At 39.9% G+C, this 17461-nt stretch overlaps 1 protein-coding gene across 1 annotated transcript; it reads right to left on the reverse strand.

Annotated features, from left to right (window-relative positions):
- Nucleotides 1–12543: 12543 nt before the first annotated feature.
- Nucleotides 12544–13284, reverse strand: LOC142613490 (uncharacterized). The gene is made up of 2 exons (XM_075785853.1): nucleotides 12879–13284; nucleotides 12544–12785 (listed from the first exon to the last, which is right to left on the reverse strand). The coding sequence occupies exons 1-2, from the start codon at nucleotides 13282–13284 to the stop codon at nucleotides 12544–12546; spliced, it is 648 nt and encodes a 215-aa protein (XP_075641968.1).
- Between the last annotated feature and the right edge of the window lie 4177 nt (nucleotides 13285–17461).

Raw genomic sequence — 17461 nt, forward strand, 5'->3', positions numbered from 1 at the left:
AAATTACCTTCAAAAGCTGCTCTAACTCCCATATAGACGTGATCATCCACGGGTCTTCGTCCTTGGTGCACTGGTGAGCCACGGGATTTTATGGACATCCCAATGCGAATAGAAGGTACATTTCATGGCAACTTCTTGAATCTCTTAATGCTCAATATAATATTCCCTGGGTTGTATTTGGTGATTTCAATGAAATCATGTTTTCATATGAGAAATTGGGTGGAGTGGATAAGGAGGCAATGCAGATGGAGGCCTTACGAGATTGTCTGAATAAATGTGGGTTAGTCAATTTGGGTTTTGTTGGATAGAAATTCACTTGGTGTAATGGTCGGTTCAGTGATAGCTAAACAAAACTTAGGCTTGATAGGATGGTGGCTAATGAAACATGGTTGAAGCGCTTCTCAGAGGCTAGAGTATTCCACACCGTAATGTCTATCTCAAACCACTGCCTTTTTAAACTGAGACTGAGCAACAGGCAGTATCGGAGGAAGGCTAAGAAAAGGTTCATGTTTGAGGCAATGTGGACAAGGGATGATCGATGTAGAGAGGTGGTAGAGTTGGCTTGGGATTCTGATGGAAGTGATCCTAATTTAGAACTCTCTGACAGACTGAAGCAGTGAAAGGAAAATCTTCAGAGTTGGAATTGGAGAGAGTTTGGGAATGTGAATCCTATGATTAAACAGAAATGAGAACAATTGCAACATCTAGAGTCCTTAAATAGCCTCCATGATAGGGCAGAAGAGGTTTAGAAATTGAAATCGGATATAAACGAGGCCTTAACCAGAGAGGAAATCATGTGGAGCCAGAGGTCAAGAGCGATGTGGATGAAATGAGGTGACCGGAATACAAAATTTTTCCATGCCACTGCCAGTCAAAGGCGGCGAAGAAATTTCATTATGGGACTTATGGACTTGGATGGAAAGTGGCAGGAAGACCCAAGGAGTATGAAGGTATGATTTTGGACTACTTTACTTCCATATTCAAATCAAATCATCCATTTGAGTTTGATGCAAGCCCTACTGCGATAAGCCCCAGAGTGACCCCGACCATGAATGTAGCTCTGACTGTTGAGTTTAGGGTTGAGGAAATATGGAGTGCACTTCATCAAATGCATCTAACAAAGTCCCCAGGCCCTGCTGGTATGTCTCCGATCTTTTACCAAAAGTATTGGGATTTAGTAGGGCCGAATGTTAGTAATTGTGTTCTAAAAACCATTAATACGGGTGTGATGCCTAATGGACTTAATGAAACCTATATCTGTCTTATCCCAAAGGTGAAATCTCCCCAAAAAATCACTAAGTACCATCCTATAAGTTTATGTAATGTGAGCTACAAGTTAATTTCAAAAATCCTTGCTAACCGTTTGAAAAAAAATCCTTGCTGAAGTAGGCACTGAATCACAGAGTGCCTTTGTCCCAGGGAGGTTAATTTCAGATAATGTGATGGTGGCCTTTAAACAATGCACTGCATTAATGGGAGGAGAAAGGGTAAGAATGCTTTGATGGCCCTAAAGCTAGATTTGAGTAAAGTATACGATAGGGTGGAGTGGCAGTATTTGGAAGTTATAATGCGAAGATTGGGGTTTAATGAGAGATGGATTTCTTTAATGATGATGTGTATTAGTACTGTTTCCTACTCGGTTCTAATCAATGGGGAGGCCAAAGGCAATATTGTTCCATCAAGGGGTTTAAGGCAAGGAGATCCAATATCTCTATATCTGTTCTTGTTGTGTGCCAAGGGGCTGTTTGCCATGTTAAGAAAGGAGGAAGAGCAAGGTAATATCTGGGGAATCTCAGTGGGTAGAGGGGCGCCATAGATATCTCACCTATTTTTCGCAGATGATAGCATTGTCATTCATTTCCAATTAAGTCTTCTATTAATGTGCCATTAGTTTCTGCCATTAACTTTTATTTTTTTATTTACTACTTAATTTTAGAAAAGATGTTAATTAAAAAAATTTTAAAAAAAAAATTAGAATGAGAAACCCAAACGCTACGGCACCTTGCCAATCGATGAGGCCTCCATCGAATGCTCAACACTGTTAAAACTCATCCTTCCTCTACCGCTTCTTCTGTCGACACTGCTGGCTCTACGCCGTAGACTTCGTCTCTTATCTCGTCTCAACCACTGTTATGCCAGCACTAAAAAAGTTGCAAAACGACACAAAACAGAAAGTATAACCTCACTACGAAACTTCAAATCAAAAGGGTCAAAGCTGTGAATAAAACAAACAGGTTTCAGATAAAAAGTGAAATAAGTCGTTACAAATTTTGGATCCAACCCAGATGTTTTATTAATTTTACTATAAACCTAGAATGAGAAACTGAGGAAAATGTTTAAGGCAAAGATTCCACAACCAAATATATTATAACTCGGCCCAGAATAAACCAAAAAACAATCATATCATTGAGATGACCAAAGTGTTAAAAAGGAGCCGTACACAACTTTTTTGTCTATGACAATGAATCTCTGCCCCAATAAAAGTTTGTAAAACTTTATAGTCAATTAGCTCAATTAGTCTCAAATAAAAACAAAGCTAGTAGCCTACACAAAATCTAGATTCAAATTAGATTAGCAAATCAGCACCAACCACAAAATCAAATTGAAGACATAATGGTCTATTTGGTTGCACAAAAAACTGTAGGAACTTCTAGAAACAGAATTTAAAGAGAATGGACTATGTGGAGAGCGTCTCGATGAGTTAAGTCATGATCACAATCTCTCTTCTCCCTTTTTCCCCCTTCTCGATCTCTCCTTCTCTTTACTTCCACCTCTTTTTCATTCTTGGTTTCTCATTCTTTTTCTAATATTAAGAAAAAAATAATATATAAATATAAAATATAAAAAAATAAAAAGTTAACGGCGAAAACTAACTGCACATTAACGAAAGACTTAATTGGGAAGGAATGAAACTTAGAGGACTAAAATGACAAAACCCAAACTTATAAGACTAAAATGAAAAATTGTGAAACTTAGAGGATTTGTTTTGCATTTTAGCTTTTATTTTTTATTTTTTATTATGAGTCAGGTTTTGGATTCTAATTTTTTAATGTTAAATTTGATGTCATACCACTTAAAAATTGCCACGTCATACCTTTGTTAGCCATGTAAGCATTGAAACTAACTGCTATTAACATAAAAATCAATTGTAATTATCTTTGAAACTTAAGGGACCAATAGTGCTCAGTAATCGAATTTTAGGGACCAATAGTGTAATTTCGTCTTTTACTTTCTCCAAGCATAAAATAATGACATATATGCTTTCTCCAAGCATAAAATGATGAGATATAAGCTTTCTTATAATTACAATTAATGATGCTAGAATTGTTAGTCTGAATGATCGTCCAAAAGGAGAGCCGACCAGGATCATCCAAAGCCTTGCAAGAACGTAATGGTAAAGGAATACCAGTGTGGTGCCTGGCACAAAACCTCCAATGGTAAAGTCAGACAATTGAGGGACAGAAGAGATTGCTTAATATCAAAGTAGCAGTATTCCTAGATTAGAATTCAGTACCTTCTCCAGTCTGAGGTTCTAGTATATATACACATGTTTTCTTCTCCTAGCCGTTGGAGGTATATTAATGGTAGTTTCAATGTGGTATCTATAGCGCTTCTGTGAGGTGTTAATGATAAGGTCTTCGTCTCTCTAATGGTAAGGAGACTCATTATTGTTGTGTAACACTTTTGGCTATTGATTGTGGATGAATGGTCTTTTCCTCGTCCAACGAATGTCATGTTGGACGAAGACTGAGGCTACCCTCGACCACTGCCTCTCTCTCTGGACGAGGGTATTATCGGGCCTATCGACTGCCCCTCTATTCCAAGGTCGTCCAACTTTGGGACGACCATGGGAATATGAAGAGTTTTTTTTTTTTTGGCGATTATGGTGCTTGGGGTTCCTCCCTTCCGCATTAATTGTTCAATGGCGGTGTTGCATGCATCATGGCCACATGTCACATCCGGACTGGCTGGGGGGTCTTGTTTCTGATGAGACCTTTTAGCTTTCCTGCATTTTTCGAGGCAACCTTTTTAACCCTTTCCTTTCTCCTCTCATTTCTTCATTTTCCTTTTGCGTTTTGCTCTTTGACTTCACAGTTTCTCCCTTTTCTCAGGTACTCCTCTTTTTACTCCTTTTTTCCTTTTAGAGTTTTTATTTCTTCCCTTTCTTTGTGCTTCTTTTTCCTTTTAGAGCTTTAGTTCTTCCCTTGATGGTTGATTATTTTGAAATTAGGCGTATTTCCCCCTCTGTTGCCTTCTTTTTTGCTCGCTTGGGTGCGTTTTTAGGTTCCTCTAGTAACCATTGCCCGCTAGTTGAGGATTTTGCTCTAGGCAATAGCAGTCTAGGTTTAGTGTTGGGTAATTTGTGCTAGTCCTTGGATTGGTTTAGGTCCGTACGAGAGGCTTTAAGGAAGGAGAACATTGCTTCTGAGGTTAAATCGAGTGACTTAGAGACAGGCCTGTCATCTAGTGTTGGCATGGCTGGGGCCGAGATAGACATAGCAACCTTCATGCCTTCTTCCGTACCCTTTTCCTCTCACCCATCCATTCCTACCCCACCTCGAGCATTTCACACCCTCAAAGAAGCATGCTCTCTGAAGGGAGATACCTTTAGCAAATTTAGGGATAGGTTCCAGTTTCCTGATGAAACCAGGGTTTGTCTTCCTACAAAGGGCAAGAAGTCTTGCCCTTTTGCCCATATTGAGGTTTTTTTTTATGAGGCCGCGTTCTTGTGTGGCCATAGATTTCCTATCCATCCATTTATAATGGAGCTCCTACATCATCTGAACATAGCTCTGGGACAGCTTATGTCGAATTCATGGAGAATCGTCAAAAGTTGCATGGTGATTTGGATAACCATAACTGACAGGGATATGATCATGTTAAATAAGTTTGTTTGCCTTTACCGTCTGAAAGAGTATAAAGAGTTTGGATATTATGAGCTTGTGCCCTAAGATAGAAGGTCTCGCCTCATCGTCGATCTCCCTTCGTCCTTCCGTTATTGGAAGTATAGATATTCATTAGTGTTGGGTGATGGTTGGGAGACCCTTTCTAATGACTTTTGGGGTGATGTCCCTAGACTGCTGCGTCAGTGGGAGACCCCTTAACTTGGTGCGTGTGCCTCTCAAGTGACACCTTTCTTTCAATTTATCACTTGTTTTGATTGTCCATTCTTACCTTGTATAACTTTATTTTTTGTAGTTAAAGAGCGTCCTGAGCTTGAGAGCAAGTACGAGGAGCATGTTCGAGAAGCTGTTCAGTACGTAAGCACCATCGACGATTTTGACAAGCTAGTTAACCCTCGGACTTTATCTCATCACTGTTTAGGACCGGAGCCTTCTCACTACATCCTTCGTGCCATTCGTCAGGAAGAAAAGAAGAGTAAGTTATCTTTAAGACGAAAAATGGATAGTCTTTCTTCCTTTCCTTGTCACTTCTTCTTTTTCTGACTTCTCCGTTGTTATCCCCTTCTTTTTTTTTTTGCAAAGATGACTGCTAAGTTTAACTAAGAGTTGTACGCTATGATCAAGGCAAAGAAGAATGAGCCCCTCTCCAGCATCAGTCAACGAAGGGTGAAGCAGAAGGATGAATAACTCATGGCGGTCAACTAGAAGATGAAGAGCACCGTTGCCAAGGCCGTCCATGCCTTTCAACTTACGGATGAGTATAATGCCATTCTATTTGGCTGGTACTTCAAGGTTTTTGAATTGCTGAGAAGGTACTTGGTGAAACACGTTCCAGAGACAGATTTGGAGGATTTGGACTTTAAAGCCATTGATAAGGAGATCGAGGCAGATGAGGCGGCGCAGGCTGCCCAGGCTACTGCAGTTACTGGCAAGGATCCTCCAAAGCTTGAAAAAGACGGGACATGCTCCTACAACATGATTCTATCACCTGCTTTCCTTTCCCCTTTTTTTTTTGGGTGCCCTACCTGTTTTTGGGCTATTGAACAATTTACAACTTTTGCATATAGAATCATGTGATAGAATCATGCTGTAGGAGCGTGTCCCATCTTTTTCAGGCTCTGGAGGATCCTTGCCAGTAATTGCAGTAGCTTGGGCAGCCTGCACTGTCTCGTCTGCCTCGATCTCCTTATCAATGGCTTTAAAGTCTAAATCCTCCAAATCTGTCTTTGGAACGTGTTTCACCAAGTACCTTCTCAGAAATTCAAAACCCTTGAAGTACCAACCAAATAGAATGGCATTATACTCATCCATAAGTTGAAAGGCATGGACGGCCTTGGCAACGGTGCTCTTCATCTTCTAGTTGACCGCCGTGAGTTGTTCGTCCTTCTGCTTCACCCTTCGTTGACTGATGCTGGAGAGGGGCTCATTCTTCTTCACCTTGATCATAACGTACAACTCTTAGTTAAACTTAGCAGTCATCTTTGCAAAAAAAAAAGGGATAACAATGGAGAAGTCAGAAAAAGAAGAAGTGACAAGGAAAGGAAGAAAGACTATCCATTTTTCATCTTAAAGATAACTTACTCTTCTTTTCTTCCCGACGAATGGCACGAAGGACGTAGTGAGAAGGCTCTGGTCCTAAACAGTGATGAGATAAAGTCCGGGGGTTAACTAGCTTGTCAAAATCATCGATGGTGCTTGCGTACTGAACAGCTTCTCGAACATGCTCCTCGTACTTGCTCTGTGTGTGTGTGTGTGTTTACCTTCTTTGCATTCATGTTGTTTGTGAATACTTCTGGTTTGCACTTCTTGTTTTGTTATGATTTGCTTTGCTGGGGCACGCTCTTCGTCCATTCTGGGACTTAGAAAATTTTTGCCCGCTTATGAATTTTACTTTGCCGTTTTACTGCCTTGGCCTTAGTTTTTAGTTACCTGACTTTCTTCCATTCAAGATCTCGGCTTCAAGCGAGTCACATCTTCTTTAAGGAATCTTGTCATCTTTAGTTGGTGTGGATGATGTACATCTATTTAAGGAATCTTATCGTCTTTAGTTGGTGTGGACGATGCACATCCATTGAAGGAATCTTATTGTTTTTACTTGGTGTGGAGGATGTACATCCATTTAAGGAATCTTATCGTCTTTTCTAGTTAAAATGATTTACATCCTCTGGAGGAATCTTATCATTTTAACTTGGTTGGAATTTTTGTATTTGATTAGTGACTTAGTTCAAACATGAGGAAAAAGATAGGTAGAGTATGTTAAACACTGGATAATAAGTTTATTGATCTTCTTTAAGAAAAAAAACGTAAGGTATCACTGGTTGCTTACAAATGGGCTACAAATCCTATATGTAATACCTTTTTCAGATGCTCAACGTTTCATGGACGAGGCAACTTGTTCCCAACAGGTCTTTCAGTTGATAGCTTCCTTGTCGAGAATAGTGAACGACCTTATATGGTCCTTCCCATGTTGGTCCTAACTTTCCTTGTGCTAGATCCTTCGTTGCAGGAGTCACTTTTTGTAGGATGAGATCTTTGATGTTGAACCTTTTGAGTTTTACCTTCTAGTTGTAGTACTTGGCCATCTTCTGCTGGTACTTGGCCACTCTTTGAGAGGCTTGGTCTCTGACTTCGTCCAAACAATCTAGGTTCAGTTTTAATTGGTCGTCGTTGCTGTGTTCGTCAAAGAACTTCTTCCTGGGGTTGGCGAGCCCTATTTCGATGGGGATGATTGCTTTTGTGCCATACGTCAAGTTGAAAGGTGTTTCTCTTGTTGGGGTTCTTGTTGTAGTTCTGTAGGCCCATAACACGTTCGATAACTTTTCAGGCCATGCTCCTTTTGCTCCCACTAATCGGGCTTTGATGATTTTCAGCAATGTTCAATTTGTTACTTCAGTCTATCCATTGGCTTGAGGATGTCCTGGGGATGAGTATTTGTTCTTAATTCCGAGACTTAAGCAAAACGATCTGAATCCCTGACTGTCGAACTAGCAACCATTCTCTAAGATGATCACCTGTGGGATCTCAAACCTGCATACAATGTTTCTCCACATAAAGTTTTGTACCTTTGCTTCTGTGATTGTGGCTAGCACTTCTACCTCCACCCACTTCATGAAGTAGTCGATAAAGACAAGTAAGAACTTTACTTGCTTCTTCCCTTGTGGTAGAGGTCCCATGATGTCAATCCTCCATTGTGCAAATGGCCAAGGCGAAGTAATGGCCGTCATCTTTTGCCCTGAGACTCTTTGGATGTTCCCATACCTTTGGCAGCTGTCACATTTCCTTACGAAATCTGCGGCGTCTTATTGTATCATTGGCCAGAAATAACCTATTCTCATAATCTTCATTACCAGAGACTTTGCCCCCATGTGGTTGCCACAGATGCCTTCGTGAACCTCTTCCAAAATGTATTTGGCTTCTTCTTCTTCAACGCATCTCAAGTAGGGCTGTGAGAAACCCCTTTTGTAGAGTTCCTCATTGAGCACAGTGAATCTGGCCGCTCACTTCTTAATGTTTTTGGCTTCTTCGAGATTATGAGGTAATCGTCCATCCTTGAGATAGGATAGGATGGGATTCGTCCAACTAGTACTGGTGTACACCGAAAATGTTTGGAATTCCTCGATGTTGGGAGATTTCTGTTCCTCTAGCTTCCAATCAGTTACTTTCACTTGGACATCTGATGATGCACTCCTAGCTACTTTGTCAACTTCAGCATTTTGATCCCGTGGGATTTGAGCAAATTTTACCTGATCAAACTTGCCAATTAATTGATTTGTCAATTTTAGATATCTCTGCATCCTTGACTCATTTGCTTCGAATTCTTCGTTGACTTGCCTTATGACGAGCTGTGAATCACTTTTTAGCAAGGTGGCTTTTGCTCCAAGTGCCTGGGCAATCTTTAGCCCTGTCAATATGGCCTCATACATTGCTTCGTTGTTGGTTATAGGAAAGTTAAGTTGAACTCCATATTTCAAAGTGTCTCCCTCAGGAGAGGTAATGACAATGCTTGCTCCTCCTCTCTTATGAGTGGATGACCCGTCTGTATGTATCGTCCAGAAAGCTGGTTCGTCCTGGCTATCTTCGTGTTCAGGGGAGGTGAACTCGGCTATGAAGTCTGCCAGTGCTTGGGCTTTTATGGCCGTCCGGGGTCAATGCTTTATGTCGAACTGGCTAAGCTCAATGGCCCACTATACCATTCGTCCAACGGCCTCAAGTTTATTCATTGCTTTCTTAATGGGCTGGTCCGTCATTACTATGATCGGGTTAGCTTGAAAGTACAGACGAAGCTTTCTAGAGGCCACTATTAGGGCGAATGTGATCTTTTCTATTCACGGGTATCGGGCTTCAACTCCTTGGAAGGCCTAGCTGATGTAATACACCAGGCGATGTATTCTATCTTCTTCCTGAAGGAAATACAATGTGCGTAGCGAAAAAATAACGGATCTACTTCATTCATAAAAGTTAACATGTATTATATAAGTTTTAGAATTTAAGAACAAGAGAGTGTACCTTGGAGCGGTGAATTTCAAAACCGAAGATTAGAAGCGCTTGGGAACACTTTCAATCTTCACTCCAATTCCACTAACGCCCAAGATGTGTGGTCTCTCAATCAGTTCCAAAGGAAGAAATGTCAAAGTGTCTATCTCTAACATGCACCACTTCGCAATAGTGTTCTCTACAAAATTCTCTACAGAAAATTCTGTATGTTTCTCCCTTTGTGTCTAACCGATTATCTAATTGGGCTGGCCTTTTGGGCATTTTCAATTGGGCTTAAGTGTGTGGCTTGGAGTGGGACCAAAATTGACCAATAAGATACTAGCTCCAATGGGCCTTGGGCTTTTCTGTCAACTCTTGACAAGTCCAAAGTTACCATTAACTATATTTAATACCACTATATAAATATAGTTACACTCTAGGCCTTATCTATAAATTATATCCCAAGACTTTATTGTACATACAACCCCTTCATTAAAATATTCGTAGTAACACAAAGTCATGAATGTAGACTGCCACCTTGTAAATCACTACATCTTATCCTTGAGTACCCAGTTTAATCCTTTAAGTTATTCATCATATATTCATGAAATCTAATTCCATAAATATATACTTTAGTAACTCCTTACTAAAGTGGTTAGGCCTAACTCTCTGAATAACAAACCCATTAAACTTATCTCAATGGAATATTTTGTATCTCCGTTAAGAGATTATGAATTCCATCTTGAGAATATATGTTCCATCAACACTAAATGTGGTTGCCCAACATACTGAGGTTTTGATCGTTACTCTAGATCTCACTCCTAATATATCAAAGCAACCTACACCTCATGATCAAGTCCATTATTCTCTCAGGATTAATAGTTCATACAAATATAAGTCGTGAGTTTATTATTCATTTGACAGTCGTTGGAAGAATGATAAATCTCACACGGTCCAGTTCAATATGCTTTAACTCTTAAAACATATCAACATACCAACTAAAAATCTATATTTCCATGATCAAGAAAAATCATCTTAGTTGATACGTTATAGTCTTCGCAGATGAAATGTCCAATTTCATCACCGACTACGAACTACAATTCTGAGTTTATAAGGAACTTGTGATTTACATCTTCTGTGACTAAATCACATACAATGCATCTCATGGACTATATGATAATGTCCCAATATTCATGTTATCATTATTTTTAGATAATAATAAAACAACTTTATTAAACAACACATTAAGTCATACAGAATGTCATACATAATAAAATACATAGCATCATACAATAGGATTTAAGGGCACACATCCTAACACTTCCCTGATCAAGGCCACGCTCACCGTAGTTGCAGACACAGCTAAGTGCAGGAATAGGTCTTCTCCTTCTTTGGACAAACTCAAGAGTGGAGGGTTGCTCAAGTAACGCTTTAGTTCCTAGAACCCTGCTTCACACTCGTCTATCCAGACGAAAGCCTACTTTAAGTTCTTGAAGAAAGGAAGGCATTTGTTTGTTGCTTTGGAGGCGAACCTATTAAGGGTTGCCACCCTTCCCGTAAGGGACTGCACTTCTTTGATCGTCTTTGGGGAGGACATCTTGAGGATGGCTCTCACCTTTTCTAGATTTGCTTCTATTCCTCTCTGTGACACCATGAAGCCGAGGAATTTCGTAGAGGAGACCCTAAAGGCGCATTTGGCCAGGTTTAGCTTTATACTATATTAACTCAGTGTGTAGAACATCTCCTTAAGATCATCCAAATGATCCTCCTCTTCCTTGCACTTGACGAGCATGTCATCGACATATACTTCTATGTTCCTCCCAATTTGCTTGCTAAACATTTGGTTTACCAGCCTTTTGTATGTCGCTCCTACCTTCTTTAAACCTAAGGGCATGGCCTAGTAGTAATAGAGCCCCTAGCTAGTGATGAAGGCAGTTTTCTCTTGATCCTCCTCTGCCATTTGTATTTGGTTGTATCCGGAAAATGCGTCCATAAAGGTAAGAAGCTTGTGCCCGGTCGTTGAGTCCACAAGCTGGTCAATCTTGGGTAGGGGGAAGTTGTCCTTTGGGCAAACGCTATTCAAATTTGTGAAGTCGACACACATTCTCCATTTCCTATTGGCCTTTTTGACCATAACGATGTTGGGTAACCATTCAGGATAAATAGACTTCTCTGATGAAGTTAGTAGCGAGCAGTTTGTCCACCTCGTGCATGACTGCTTTGTTTCATTCAGGAGCGAAAAATCTTCTTCTCTGCTGGATGGGTTTCTTCTTAGGATCCACATTTAGGCGATTTTGAATGATGTCTGCTGGTATGCCAGGCATATCTTCATGACTCCAGGCGAATACATCCAGGTTATCCTTTAGAAAGCTGATGATTTCCTTCTTCGTCTGGAGGTTCAAGCTTGTCCCTACCTAGGTCGTCTTTGCAGGATCTCCCTCGACCAACTCAACTGTTTCTAGTTTTTCCACAATTTCCAGCATCTTTTCCTCAATTATCCATGTATGGTTTTCTTTTGACGCCAAGATTGCCTGGTAGCATTCTCGTGCCAACACCTGGTCTCCCCTTACTTCCCCAATTCCCTATTCTATTGGGAATTTCACCTTCAGACAATACTTGGAGGTGGCTGCTTTCCAACGATTGAGGGTGAGCCTTCCTATGATCACATTCTAGGACGAAGGTGAGTCCACCACCAAGAAGTTGTGTCGATTGGTTACCTTGAGGGGGTATGAGCCAACTGTGACCGCCAGCATCACTATTCCCCTTGGATACACCTTGTCTCTGCTGAAATTGACAAGGGGGATTCGAATGGACAAAGTCTTTTCGGGTCTACTTTTAACTGTTGGAAGGCAGAAAGGTAAATGATATCTACCGAGCTCCCATTGTCTACCAAAATTCTCTTGGTATTGAATCCTTCAATCATGAGCATAATAACCAACAGGTTGTCATGAGGCTGCTTCACTCCTCTAGCATCTTCTTCCGAGAAAAAAATATCCTTGTCCGTTCACCTTTGCTTTAGAGGTGGTATCCTATGAATGCTATTTACCTGCCTCTGGTATGACTTCTTAAGGGACTTGAACGATCCCCCTGTGGACAGTCCTCCTGTGATTGTCTTTATCTCCCCTATTACACTTTGTGGATGAAGGGATATATGGTCTTCGTCCCTCTAAGAAGCTTCCTGTTGGCCCTTGTTATCATCCCTAGATCTACTGGAATCTCCCTTCTTTACAAATTTCTGCAACCTCGCTTTTCGTATGAGCTCCTCTATCTGCTTCTTCAGGTTTTTGCAGTCCTCTGAGTAGTGTCCATGATCCTTGTGGAAACAACAGTATTTCCTATTGTCACACACGTTGGGTGACGAGTGTAACGACCTAGGCCATTTGAGGTAGTGTTCGTCTTTAATTTGCGCTAGAATTTGGTCAACGAGCATAACTAAAGGAGTGAATTTTACCGTCCGAGGGTTTTTGTCATCTCTCCGTCTGTTCCCTTCAATATTCTAACAGTCTGTCTGTTCCTTTTTTTGTCCTCTTCGGTCGTCCTCCTTCTTTTTCCTGTTCTTCTTGGGCTTATCTATTCCTTCAATTGCTGCCAGGGCGTCCTCAACATTCATGTATTTCTGCGCCTTCAAGAGCATTTCAGCCATTGTCTTAGGAGGATTCTTCACGAGAGAGACCATGAACTCCCTGGACTTCAACCCAGCTTTGAAGGTCATCAGTTGTACTTTATCATCTGCTTCGTCCACCTCCAAAGTTTCTCGAGTGAAACACGTTACATACGACCTCAGGGTCTCTTTTTCTCCTTGTCTGATGGTAAGCAAATGGTCTGCCAGCCTTTTCGGTTGCCATTCGCCGACGAAGTGATGGAGGAAAGAATTGCCTAGCTGCTCAAAGTTGTCGATGGATGACATTGGTAGCTTAGTGAACCACTCTTTGGCCGCTCCTTTGAGAGTGGTGGGGAAAGAACGGCATAATATCTCTTCAGGAGGCTATTGGAGACCTAAAGTCATCTTGAAGGTGTTGAGGTGATCCAAGGGATCCTTCAGTTCGTCAAATGGCTTAAGCGATGGTAGATGAAACTTTAAGGGCACCGGGCATTCTAGGGTTACCATGGTGAAGGGTGAATCTGTCTTCCTAACCATTCGGTCTAAGCTTTGATCTGTTTTTTCCTTGATTGCACTCCTTAGCTCGTCCATCTCCTTTCTCATTTCTCGAAAAAGGTCTAAGCTCGTTCCTTTTGGAATAGCTAGTTGTTGACGGTCTTCCCTTCTTTGGCTATCCTCTTCGTCGTCCTAGTTGGTCTTGGAACAATTGTCCTCTTACTATAGTCGCAGCCGCATTTCCTGGTTTTGTTTGGTAAGCTTCTCTATGCTAGCTGTGACTGCTTGGATTTGCAAGGCTAATGCTGTAGGATCTTGGGAAACGTTGGACTCCATCTGGACTTTGTGAGTTGAATGGAACTCACTTCGTAACCTAAGTGCGAACATGTCGTCCCTACAGACGGTGCCAAACTAATGATGCTGGAATTGTTAGTCTAAATGATCGTCCAAAGCTCTGCAAGAACGTAATGGTAAAGGAACACTGGTGTGGTGCCTGCCACAGAACCTCCAATGGCAAAGTTAGACAATTGAGGGAGAGAAGAGATTGCTTAATATCAAAGTAGTAGTGTTCCTAGATCAGAATTTCGTACCTTCTCTAATCTGAGGTTCTAGCATATATACACTTGTTTTCTTCTCCTAGCTGTTGGAGGTATATTAATGGTAGTTTCATTGTGGTATCTGCAACACCTCTGTGAGGTGTTAATGGTAATGTCTTCATCTCTCCAATGGTAAGGAGACTCATTACTGTTGTGTAATGCTTTTGGCTATTGATTGTGGATGAATGGTCTTTTCCTCGTCCGACGGATGTCATGTTGGACGAAGATTAAGGCTATTCTCGTCCACTGCCTCTCTCTCTAGACGAGGGTATTGTCGGGCCTATCAACAACCATTAATTTCTTTTAAATAAAACTAACCATTTATGTTTTTCATTTCCTTCTCTCTCTCTCTCTCTCTCTCTTTGCATATATACCATTAACTACACACACAAAAAAGACCATCTATGGTTTTTTTTTTACTGTCCTTAGACTTTATCTCTCCATATTTCTCACTCTTGTTCATAAAATAAAAATAAAAATAAAAAATACTAACGATTTATGTTTTATGCTTTTCCATTAAATAAAAGAGGTATATCTTAATCTATCTCTTTTTTAATTAGCATATGAGTAGGTAGTTTTTTTTTTTTTGGGAAACTACCATTTGAATTCCTCTTGTTTACCAAATTGGTTCCTAAAGTTTCAAGTAAGCGTAATTGGTTTCTCACATTTTTAAAATGAGTGATATAAGTCTGTTTGTTAACTTGATTCTTAAAAAAAAAAAAAAAAAAAAAAAAAGGTCTATTTGTTAACTTCTATTAGTAGTGTTGCTTACGTGGCTAACTAAATAATAACTTAACATTTTTTTTAAATGACGGGACAATTTTTTTTATTAAAAATTACAAAATTGAATTTACACGTAAATAATAAAGAAGACCTGTTCTAAATTCAATCCTAATCCTAACCCCTATTCCAAATCAAAATTCAATTTGCGATTTGCAATCTGATGGGAGATTCACAAACCCATGAGAGAGAGAGAGAGAGAGAGAGAGAGAGAGAGAGAGAGGGATTGAACAGGCCCAGGACTAGCCGCCGCGACGCCGCCGCCCTCCACTGGAGACAGTGGCTTCCTGCCTCACGCATTCTTGTCCAAGCAATAGCCACTGCCATGGTGGCCTCCCTTTGGCTAGATATTCACTACTCAGTAATGCTTATCTAATTTTATCGGCGGTAATAGTTCCTTTCAAGATAGACATCCAGAGCTATTTAGATTTGCTAGAGACAAAAATGCTCGAGTCTTTGACTGTATGGAATGGGTACATGGCAAGGCACACTGGATTCCTATTTTTATTCGAGATGTTCAAGATTGCGAGTTGGAGCCTATGACTCAATTTTTAGATGATCTGTATGCTGCACAGGTTGGTTCATCTGGTGGTGATAAGCTGGTTTGGCTCCCTTCCACCAACAAAGGGTTTCAAATCAAGAGTTATTACACAATGATCAATACTAAAGCAGCTCATACTCTTAATTTTCCTTGGAAGTGCGGCTGGAGAGGTATTTCCCCACCTAGTATCCTTTTTTGTCTGGGAGGCAACACTGGGAAAAATTCTAATGGCAAATAACCTCTGTAAAAGGGGTATTGTAATTGCGGATTGGTGTTGCATGTGTAAATTATCTGGTGAAACATTAAGTCATTTTGTTGTTCCATTGTTCAATTGCCTTTGATTTGTGGGTTTTTTTTCATCTGCGCCATCAGGATTGCTTGGGTCATGCCAAATTCAGTCAAGCCTAATTTAGAGAAATAGTTCACTAATTTAGAGAAAACTAAAAGTCATTAATTTGTCTGTCTATGTGAAAGACATAATGTCAAATTCTGGTATTTCACTAACTCCATAGAATACCAAAATGTCAAAAATCTGTTAATAAAATCAACCCTAAATTGAACACCCAAATCAAACCCCCAAATGATGCCCCTAAATCAAACGCCAAAATTAGATCTATATAAACCACAAATTAAATCCCTAATACGATACACCAAAAAAAACAAAAAAACAACCATTGTTACATCTTATTCATTTGATAATTCAGTGGTTAAAATTTTAAGAAACGAAACCAAAAAAAAAAATATGGAAAGAAGGAAATAAGAAGACCATAGAAGAAAAGTTGATAAGAACAAAGAAGGTGATTTATTTACATTTTTTTAGAGTTAAAAAAATTGATGCAATTTGAATTATAAAAAAAATTATATGAATAGTACGAAAGGAAAAAAAATGTTGATAAGAAGTAACATAAATAAAAATAAAGGGAAAAAAAAACGTGATTGATGGTTGTAAGGAAATATGATAGAATTTTTTTTCTTTAAATTATTATCAATTAATGTAGAAATTAAAACCTAAAATAAAATAAAAAAACATGCAAAGAAGAATAAGCTGTTATCAATATAACTTTATCCAAATAAGTGATATAAACCAATGGAAGAAAAGTTTATAAGAATTGATAAGATGTTACAATAATTATCTATAAAAAAAAGCCATGTGTGAAGAGTAAGATTTTACTGTTGAATACGTTGCTCTTTTTTTTTTTTTTCCCCCAGGTATTGTGAGGGAAACAAAGGTCTTTCAAAATCAGGAGTCTGACTTTCCTCACATGGAAAAAAATCCCATAAATCAGGTACAAAGTTCCCTTGACAGCAAGGAGTCAAAATCTTCGGGGGATCCTTTTGAAACTCCTTTAAGTGACAATTCAAATCTGCAAGGGCCTACAAGCCAGGTCATGCCTCCAGCTGGTCCAAAGTGGGTTCGCTTATCATGTGCTGGGCATGGGAATTCAGATAAGATTGAAGTACATACAAGAAACAAACGAAGCTCTAACACAGGGGAAGGTCATTGTGGGTTACCAAAGAAGAAAAAATTGGTTTCTCGTGATGTCAGGATATTGATTTTGTATTGGTGGCAGCTGGTTCCCAGCCCTACCAAAAACAATGAGTCTCCTTTGTTAAAACTGTCGGGGGCTTGGGAACCGGCAAACAGTTCAAGAGCTTAGTGATTTAGTCCACACACAAGATCTTACAGTAGTGTTTTAAGCCTAAACATGGTTGGATGATACTAGGCTAATTGGAATTCGTGACTCGCTTCGTTTTGGTCATCATCATGGGGTTTCAAGATTAACTCGTGGTGGTGGCTTGGTGTTGTTTTGGAAGGACTTTGACTTGCAAGTCATGTCTTCCTCTCATAAACATATTGACATCCTGATCAACAGAGGAAAGGAAAATGTTTAGCGCTTTACGAGTTTTTACGGAGCACTAGAAACTCAGCTTCGTATGGAATCCTAGGATTTGTTACGAGATTTTAACAATTGCTTCTCCATATCGTGGCTATGTGGAGGTGATTTTAATGAACTTTTGAAGTCACATGAAAAGTTGGGAGGCCGTTTATGACCTTATGGACAGATGCAGA

This window comes from Castanea sativa, chromosome 10 (genome assembly GCF_040712315.1).
Source record: "Castanea sativa cultivar Marrone di Chiusa Pesio chromosome 10, ASM4071231v1".
Lineage (NCBI taxonomy): Eukaryota > Viridiplantae > Streptophyta > Magnoliopsida > Fagales > Fagaceae > Castanea > Castanea sativa.